General features: G+C 34.1%; 1 protein-coding gene across 3 annotated transcripts; it reads right to left on the bottom strand.

Moving 5' to 3' along the window:
• Positions 1–1154: 1154 nt before the first annotated feature.
• stx3a (syntaxin 3a) lies at positions 1155–9966 on the bottom strand. Of its 3 annotated transcripts, XR_007439925.1 has the most exons (12): positions 9594–9965; positions 7230–7304; positions 7040–7139; positions 6769–6843; positions 5612–5682; positions 4997–5105; positions 4025–4098; positions 3750–3884; positions 3522–3632; positions 3004–3098; positions 2562–2599; positions 1813–1887 (listed from the first exon to the last, which is right to left on the bottom strand). XR_007439925.1 is itself a non-coding variant. In XM_049481023.1 (11 exons), the coding sequence occupies exons 1-10, from the start codon at positions 9621–9623 to the stop codon at positions 3021–3023; spliced, it is 858 nt and encodes a 285-aa protein (XP_049336980.1). In that variant the 5' UTR covers positions 9624–9964; the 3' UTR covers positions 1797–1887; positions 3004–3020. The 3 variants fall into 3 exon arrangements, 2 of the variants coding, with proteins under 2 accessions (XP_049336979.1, XP_049336980.1); XM_049481023.1 differs by lacking the exon at positions 2562–2599 and having other exon boundaries at positions 1797–1887; positions 9594–9964; XM_049481022.1 differs by lacking the exons at positions 2562–2599; positions 3004–3098 and having other exon boundaries at positions 1155–1887; positions 9594–9966.
• Positions 9967–10392: the final 426 nt, after the last annotated feature.

Here is a 10392-nt window from a genome sequence, read left to right as displayed (position 1 = left end):
ATACCGAGGAAGTGACTGCTGATTGGTCCGCCGTGGGAAGCGTGTCTCTGATTGGCTCAGACGTTTCTTCACAAGTTAACGTCCAACTAAAACATTGGTAGAGTAGACGAAACAAAAGTATCAAAAGTATCACGGGAGGAAAACAACATTAGATATTTATACCGTCCCCTAGATGTAATAAATCGTTATTTTCATGCACATTAGCTAAACTCAGCTTACCTATGTATAGCACTACATACAATAGGAAGCATTGTAATCTAAATTCCTGTATGTTTAACTCTAGAAATGGTATCAGAAGTAGTTATATAGAGCATAAAATGTTTAATTAAAGCATTTCAATTGTTAAATTGTTTAATACAGTTTTAAAAAAGCTAGTTTTAAGTTTTATCTTCAGCACAAACCCAGAACATCAATATTCTAAAAGGTCAGATTTTGGTTAAACACTTTTAAGTTACTACATGATTCCGTAGGTGTTCCTGTATAGTCTGGATGGCTTCAGTATTCATTTACAATTTAAGAAATTTGGCCAAACAAAGAAAGTGCTGTTTTTGCCATTTTTGGCCAAATCATTTTGGTTAGCAAATATTCTGTGCATCACTATTATTAATAATATTAAATATTATTGTTTCTCAAAAAACATTTATTATTTCCCTCCATAAAAGTGTATTTTTAAACTTAGAAGGCTGTCTTCTTCCTTGGAAACAAGTTCATCAAGACATTGCATAATTATTGCTGCCACCAAAGTGTTTAAAACAGAAACATTGGCTGAAATTAATCAGGTAAAGACTGTAGTTTGTAGAAATTTGTACAAGTTTGTCCATGGAAGTAATGCATATGAACCATTTCCTATTTTAATCTTTATCAGTGATTAGAGGGATTTCACAATTCTGCATAATTAAATAGTTAAGATGTAAAGAAAATCAGGTGACATAATAAAGATACTTACTAACTTAGTTCTGACTGGATGTGTTTATACTTAAAGGTGCATTTCATGTCAAACACATTAATGCAATAATTATACAGAAATTTTACTAAATAAATGTTATTCGTCTTTAACCCACACATAGCTTTGTGTCTTCCTAGATCATACAGCCACTTGACAGCAAAAAATCTTGCGTATCCTTTAAAATATGAATAATGACACTACAGTTAAATCAAATTACATATCCCCTTTTATTCAGTGTCGTTGCACTCCTACAATACTTACAGGCTTACACAAGATACATATTTCACATAAATATGAATTATGGAAATGACCTATTGTCCAATCTTTTCTTGATTTAAACTGAGTGGAATGAATAAAAAGGCAAGCTTGCAACTACATAAAACAAAATCCAACCTGTTGTAAGCCATCTCTGCTTCTATCCTACACAGTTTTCAGTAGTTTCTGTTTGGTATAAAATAACCACATCAAAAAAATAATAAAAAATAGCATGGCCTGAAAGAGTGGTTGTTTTAAAACAGATGTTTCATTTTGAATGAATAATAGTATTTATCTTAGCATACAACCTTTAAAGATGAGACACAAACGCCCTCTGCTGATGATGAGTTATTGTGCATTAGATAAACAAATTACCAAAGAAAAAAGATTTAATTTCACACTAAACTCCCTGAGTGCATCATTTACATTAGGAAAGTTTACAATTAGCATTAATATTATACAGGGTCACTATACTAATGACAAGCTAATTAAATACAAATTGAATACAAATTGAACTGTAGGCCTTCAAAGACAGGCAGGGCAAGTCAATCAAAATTATGGTTCAACAAAGAATTGCAAATATGAAAATAGAATGAAAAAAAATTGAATAAACTAAGAGAAGAAAGGGATAAAGTCTGCACAGATGAGGCCAAACCAAGTTGGAATGGGGTAGATGGCTTCTTTACCTAAGGGGAAGAAAATGGCACTTTATAACCATGTCTCTGCTTTACATAATGTCAATAATACATTAAGCCTCTATATTTCATCATATGTACAATTATGGTTAGATTAACAAGCACTCGCATGAACATGTCATGGCAATATGTGGCTTTCACTATTTTTATTTTCCTGGATCATATTGCGTGACAACACATCTTTAATAGAAAAATAAACAAGATTAAGGTGCACAAGCTTTATTTTTTTGTTCTCTAATATAAACAAGAGAAGCCATGTAAAAAAATAAATCCAAGGGGCTCAGTGCAATGCAGATCTGAGAAGAATGGTCGTAGATTTACACAACTTCTGTTGAATAATGAAAAAAGAGGATTGTCTCTTTATTAATTGCAATACACATCAAAAAAGGTTGTGGAATGGAGAACGCAAGCTGTGGCAGTGAGGAGCTGGAGAATCTATGGGCCAGCCCCCACAATGGCACGCTCACCTCCCTGATGCTGCACACCTGGAGCTCATCAGGACACAGAGCCCCAGGTGGGAAATAAAGAGGGCCTGCTTAGCCCTCACAAGGTACAAAAAAAGGGTCTTAAGGGTGGAACAATATTCAACCAGAATTCTGCCAGCATTTACTACCAAAAGTGCTTGATTAGGGTACAAACTAAGGCCTTTATGTGTATTTTCTTACCTTGTATACTTTTGATCCTGTGTTTATTTCAGAAAATCCTGACCCCAAAAATAAAGAGCAAATTCTTGCTTTTTGTATTAAGAATGCAAGTTGTCACTCATACAGCACAAGAAATGTACGTAAAACCCACTATTAGCACACAGAACAATATTATGTATATAACTATATCATCACTGTTGCAAAAACCTTGTATCTCAAAAATGGCATTTTTTACAGAAAAAGAAAAAAATAATTTTAAATTTCAATGGAAGTGAATGTAAACCAGATTTGTAATGTTTAATTGATATGACTGTGGTGCATTTACATTATCTATTCATCATGCAATTCTGAGACAGTGTAAAAAACAACTACCTGAGATGCTCGGTTTTGCAAACACCAACTACATCAACACTACTGATATATAGATTTTTACACATGAATTAAACAACACTAAGCATTTTACCAGCAGAATTCACCCTCCTACTTCACCCAGCTGTACACAAGGGCACCAACAACAACCGCAAGTATGACGCAACACAATGTGATCATCATTTGTTTCTATAGTGGATCAAGTGAAGAGGAGAAGGGGAAAAATAGGCCATAGATACCAGGGGAGGAGAGGGACCAGAGAGAGAGAAATATAGGAGGAAAATGTGGATAAAGGGATGATATTGATTTCCGTTGCATGCAGGAATACAAGGGAATGCAATATCAAATGGGAGGTGAAGAGAGAAACAAGAAAAGAAAGAAAAACAAAATTAAATTAAAAGAACAGATAGAAACTGAATGCACTGTACTGTCTTTTATTCATTTATGAGCACAATATTTGGGTTTATTTTATGTGTAAAAGATACTACATCTAAGTATAGCATTAAAATAACTGAACAATATTGGTATACTTTGATTTGAACTTATGAATCACAAAATAGCAATATGATATGGATGTGGCAAAGCTATAAAAACATGACTTTCCCAACGTACCCTGCGTGCTTCCTGCTGAAACTTGGCTGCCTTTTTGGTGTCAGCAACTGCTCGCTCCACAAAGCCCACTGACTGGTCCATGTTGCTCTCAATCCTGTCAATCATGCCTCCCTATGTACGTAGTGATGAAACAACAAAACTTATGATGTTTGGCCTAATGGCACTAAAACTATGCACAAATACCATCTAGATTGAAGACTGGAGGTCCAGTAGAAACTATCAAGCTACCTGATTCTCCACCAGCATGGCGATGTCCACAAACATGTCGTGCAGCTCCTTAATGCTGCTCTCCAGCCGCATGATGTCTTTATGTCTCGCTTCAATCTCATTCAAGGCCTGCTTGGAGATGCCTGAGTCCATAATCTACACACATAATGTAAAAAACAGTGTAAGTTAATTTGTACAATTATCTATGATTATCTCAGTACATAAAGTACAGTATGCATGCACAACACATGCACATTAACCGAACCAAACCAAACAAATTAACTATTAGAACACACCCCCGCCGTGAAGACGGCTGCATTGCCGCCATCCAGCATCTCTTCCAGCTCCTCATCGGTCGTGGCTTTACCCGCTGTTGGATGGGAGAAATAAAGTCTTAGAACATAATTTACATTTTAGAACAATTATTAGAAAAGTTATTTATTAAACACTTAATATTTAATTTGTATTGGCATGCCAAGTGTCATGGGAATAAGTATTATGCCACAAGCCTTTTGCCATGTCCCATGGTGTCATGCTGCGAATCATTAGCCCTGCACTGTCCACTATGGGTGGTAATGCCCTCTCTGACATACTACCGGTACACAGACGACTGTGGGTTGAGAAATCTTAAATGGCCATGCAAAAATCTGGAATGCACTACTCTATATTTTACATTGCTGTGCCGTGGGCACACTAGCCAGTGTTTAACCTCATTCATAAATTAGCACCTCAGAGTGTGTGTGTATAGGTGTAGGTGTTCCCAAGCTGCCTCTGAAATACTGCATTATGATCAATTGCATACTGCTATCCCATGACTTTTGGCATGCCAATGTATTATATTACAAAGGAAATGTTTATGTTTGCACATATGAATATATGTACACTCTAAAAATAAAGATTCCAAAAATTGACTTTGCAGTGATGCCACAGAAGATCCACATCTGGTTCCCTAAATAACATTTCAATCAGAATATACTGTACTAAAAAGTTGTAGTAAACCAAAGGTAGTTCTTCTATTTTTTCCACTTTAATTAACACTATTTGGCATTGTAAATATATTTATTTATGTTCTTTCTTACCATTTTTTATCGAATGTAGTAATTTCCAACTTGCTTGGACATACTGTACCACAGTCACATGAAACCAGATTTCATCTTTTCAAAGTGCTTTAAATGCAACCCTGCTGGACAGCTGAACACGCATAAAGGAATAAGCAAGAGGGAAGCCCATAATTTTGAGTTGTATTTGTGTAAAAGCGAGTGACTCACTGATCTCTAGCTGTCTCTGAATGCGTCCCTTGCTCTTGTCTCTGAACTCCATCTGAGCTTCGTTGTACTTGGTCATGACTTCCACAAACTTTCTTGCAAGGATAGCATGCTTAAAAAAAATTAACAATACGTAAAATTACATGATAATAAAAACATAGAGTCAGACTAAGTTGAGATTTGTATAATAATTTTACAACAGTGACACTTATCTGGTAAGAAAATAGTTTTTTAATAAAAGAAAATGCACCATTTGGGAATTAGAGTCTTTCAACCATGCTGATAGATAGGAGTTTGGAAGTACATATACCTAATTTATCATTACAGAGAAATATAACATTGTCCTTTTCCTGTATTTTGTAGAGCCTAGCATCACATAATTATTCTGGAGAACAATAATTAAACTACAAAATACATATTAGTTTGAAAGTTCAAATCCAAATTTCCAACAATTTTTTTTTTCCAACAAATTGCCTGAAAAACACAGGAAAATACATTTCTTTATTATGGCCTGATGTAATTAAAAGTTTTTTCCGAAACAATTAAATAAAAATCAAATAATACGTTCCTTAGTTGCAAGCACCAAAATACAAAAACAGAGGCACAGGCAGTTCCTACCTGAGACTTTTTTATTCTCATATCAGCTGAAACTCGCTCCGCTGATTCTGTCTCCAAACTTCGCTCAATGCCTGTTTGACAGGATCAAAAACATATTAGTGTTACAATGTTCAACATACATGCAGAATCAATTGTAAATATGTTCTGCGTTTTTATTTAATGGTTTGCTAACATATTTTAGTAGCAAAAGAAGTATTTTAGTAAAATTAACAAATAAGCATATGAACCAACTAATACACTGACACAAACAAATACAGCAGATTAAATGAAAACATATTCCTCACATCATCTGATATGGGAGACATACATTTTACTATGTCATGCAAAAAAAACTTTTTACATGATTGTGACAAAATATTAGAATAGAACGAACAGATATGGACTGGAATAAAGTCCTTGAATATTGCCATTGATTCATGGATTAAAAGTATAATTTTTTTCCTTTTTCTTTAAAGTTAGCATTTACAGAGGCAATGTTTTTACATTATAGCAACAACATGCTGAAATTCCTAAATATAAAAAGTTGTGATAGAGAAACTGTGTGCTAGTTATATGTCCTATATGTGTGTGATGCTTCCCATTATACTTGTTAAAAGATATTTTTCTTAAAGTGACAGTCCATAAGTTCTGAGAATTTAGATATATTGCTGGTAAGAATGCGTAATTGAACCGAGCTTGAGGTAAAGTACTTTTTAAACATGCAATGTGGTGTCTTCTTGCTGTGGATGAATGTGGAGTTTTCTGCAAGAACTTTCTATCACACTCTCTTTAGGCTTGTCGGCTTCAGTCTTCAATTCTAAATCTTTAATTCTAATTTTTTTGGTTTAAAGATGCATGAATGAACAGACAGACTGAGTTTGCTGTTCTTACATCTCCATGTTTGCAGTAGATCTTGCACCAGCAACATAAGCAGCAATGCGGTTGTTCAGGTGACCAGTAAAAACTACTTTGGCAAGTAAACCTCCAAGGTTATCACCCTGTTTTTACAATAAATATACTCGGAAACGTACACCTGTTTTCAGTTTAAAAGAAGACCTCTTAAGAACAGCAGCTTTAACTATCCAACCCAGTATTTTCTGCTGATATCAGGTTGTTAAAGAGTCCATATTTATATGCAATTATTCCTTTTTTTACATTCTAGCAGTCTAGAACCTTACTTTTGAGCTTGTTGCGAGCATTGTTGGCTGATTTCTTGATCTCATTGGTGATGGCCTCCAAGTCATCTTGTGTCTCTGAAGGAGTGAAAAAGAAGTCAATTACAAAAAGACAATGTACATGCTAGGAGGGGTGCAAAGTGTTAAGCATTAGCAACTGAGCTTGTTGTGGACTACAGAAAAAAGAAAAGACTAAAAGGGAATGAATGAATAAATGGAATGCATAAAAAAGAAGTGAAAGATTAGATAATGAGAGATGAAAAAGGAGGTTTACTCTGGTCTGATGTAGGTGCAGAGAGAATGACTGAATACAGGCGCTTTATCTCAGTCACATTCTCATCAATCTTATCAATACTGGTGCGGATCTCTTCGATCTGATAAAAACACACGCACACACAGAAAAGAGAAGTGAATAATGATGGGAGACTTCCATAAAAAGACCCACGGTGCTCATGCAGACATACCTGAGCAAAGAACTCATCCATAAATTCCTTGTTTTCCACCTGGATCTCCACATCATCAGGTGATGTATCTGTCTTCTGTTAGGACACACAAGACAAGAAGTTCCACCGTAAAAATACAGGAGAAGTTCCTTCATTTGGCAACCAAATATAAGAGCTAAAATATATTCAATAATTAAACATTATTAAAAATAAATCATTTAATTGTTTATCTATTTAATTTCTTTTTTACTGTTATTAAAATGTAATTTTTTTCTTAAAACAAAAAAAAAACATTGTTGCAAAGAATTATACTACATAATCTAATCTTATGTAGGCAAGGTAAGTTTATTTCTATAGTACCCTTCTTACACAGAGACAATTCAAAGTGCTTTACAGAAAGATTAAGATATAACAGAGAACAATGTTAAAATAAAGTTACAAGACATTATAACATATAATTAAAAGAATAAAAAGCAATTAAATAAAATAAATCAGAACAAAAGTAAACATAATTGCCAAATAATGAACATGATATTTTGAATATTAAAAATTAAGAATAAAATACATATATTAAATAAATATACAATAAAGTACTAAAGTGTGCAAGATTACAGCAAATTTAAGAATTTGGAAAGTGCAAGTAAATAGATATGTTTTCAGTCTGTTTTTAAAAAAAGACGTAACAGCTTCTGTGAGTATATTCCAGCTGACTGCAGTATAATGGCTGAAGACTGCATGTTTAGTTACTTTTAACAGATCTGCAGATCTCTACTGATCTGAGGAATCAAATAGGCCTGTATTTCTCCAATATATCAGACATGTAAGCTGGTCCAAACCCATTTATTGGTTTATAGAGAAGCTGGTTTATAGAGCAGCTGATCAGGAGCACTGTGTATTGACCTGAACTAATGTGGTCCTGCTTCTTTGTCCGGGTTAATATAATCTACCTAGTTAATATAATATAATATAATATAATATATAACACATTTTTTCATTCAGCATTTAGTTTTACATTTTTTAAATAAAGAGTGTCACAACAGTGAAACAGCTTGAGGGATGTCTATGGTGGATAAGCAGGTAAGGTGACCATATGCTGAACTGAAGGGGGAAAAGCCATTTCCCCTTTAATCTCTTTGGGCTAAAGCTCTTCCTCCCCCTTACAGGCACTTTGAGGAGGAGGGGGGCTTTGTAAATAAAGTATTGAAACATTTTCGTTGTACACTATTAACTTTTTAGACTTTTAACTTAAGTAATGTCTGTCTGCGCTCTTACCATGTTTTTACTGAATAATAATCCTCAGTATGAGTTTAGATGTGCATTGTAGGAGTGGGCGATTTGGCCCTAAAATAATATCACAACTTTTCAATGGATTTTTGCAATAAAAAAGACTAAAAATACTTAGTTATTTTAAAAACATACTTCTGCAACCAATAAATACTAATCTTTACAGTGTAACATCCAGAAGATACAAAAACATTATACTTGCTGAGGGTTGTTTTCATTTATTATTTGTATCACACAATTATTGATTATATATTACATTTAATGAGATAAATTCATAAAAAAAATACAACACATTATGTGTTGTACAAATTCTGATCACAGCATATTCAAAGGTGGTTTAGTTAAATTTAATTTTAAATTTAATTACTTTAAATATTGTTTTCTATATTGCAAAACGTAATGAACAAGTTTAAAGAACATCTTTGTTGACTCCTCCACTGAAACAGGGAGCTTATTCAGACCACAAACATTGATTCAACTCTGCCAAATATAGAATATTTATTTATTATTATGCCCGAAAAGCAGGTTTTGGAATCAATACCATATGGATGTACTTAGATATTGTGAAATACCTAAATATACACATGACTTAAACAAATAAAATATATATATATATATATATATATATATATATATATATATATTAATTCTACTACTAGACCTGCCACGATACCACTTTTTGTGGACGATACATTTATAAAATAATATTATAATAGCATAACACATCAATTACACCATTTTAAAGACAACACATTTATAATTAATCATAGTTTGGGAAATGTTTAGTTGACAGTTTTACAGTTATTGAAGCATTGGTCTGATTTTGCACAACTGGCTGAAATACTGTTCATCACAATTATCAAATATTAATGAGGTCATTTCCATTTATTGTATAATAAGTCTACAATGTAATAATTATCATGACAGGCCAAAAAGAAAGTTAGATTTTTTTTTTAGACAACACATAACCAGTGTTTGCATATATACGGTTTAAAGCTAGTAACGCGCTTGTGGCTATTGGTTACAGGTCGGCCCTTATCTTTTTTTCCTCAGATCATCACAGTATAAGCGGTCCAGGATGAGCAGCTGTGTGGTTCTTACCTCTTTCAGCTGGGCCAAACGGTCCTTCATCTTGGCGCTCGGTGCTGGTGGATCTGCGGCCTTTCAAACTCCTGGACTATCACTAAATACCAACCTTTAACAACACAGAGAGGAGAGCTCCGTCCTCAGACGGAGAAACTGAAGATGAGGAGGATGGACCGCATATCCTAAAACCTTAACCTGAACTCCAGCTGGAATTTATCAGCCCTTCACTTCTTATCCTACACTGATCTGACTTTCCTGCAGAAACAATTAAATACAATATTATTATGTTATCGTTAAAATGAAGAAAAAGCACAGTCAATATGGCAGGCCTCACAGACTCGTAGTTTTACTAAGCCTATCCTCTCAGCGAGGATTAGAGAGACAGTGCTAGGATTTAATCTCCCTCTTTCACCGCAACACTCATCGCGCATGCTCAGTAGCTATAGACAACCCACTTCTCTTAGGACTCTCTATCAATTACCCCATTACACAAACAGTGCATAATTAATAACAGTAAATAAAATATCACACACTATGAAGAAAAAACATAGAATTACTAAACAAAACAAAAAAAGTGTTAAACCATAATGTTTTATTTTTTTAGATTTTTCATAGTAGCACCTCTTGCTTAGATACAGACCGTTTTGCACATCTTGGCTGGATTTTCTCAGTCAGCTTTATGAGGCAGAGTCATCTGGACTGGCCTTTAGTTAACAGCTTTGCTAAACTCGTTAGAAGTTAATTAGTTGAAATTCTTGCCTCTTGATGTGTTTGAGAGCATCAGTTGTAAAGTTGTGAAGAGGTGGAGTTGGTA

Source organism: Astyanax mexicanus, chromosome 7 (genome assembly GCF_023375975.1).
Source record: "Astyanax mexicanus isolate ESR-SI-001 chromosome 7, AstMex3_surface, whole genome shotgun sequence".
Lineage (NCBI taxonomy): Eukaryota > Metazoa > Chordata > Actinopteri > Characiformes > Acestrorhamphidae > Astyanax > Astyanax mexicanus.
The sequence above is the reverse complement of the archived record's forward strand: the minus strand, read 5'-3'. Positions and strand labels throughout refer to the sequence as shown.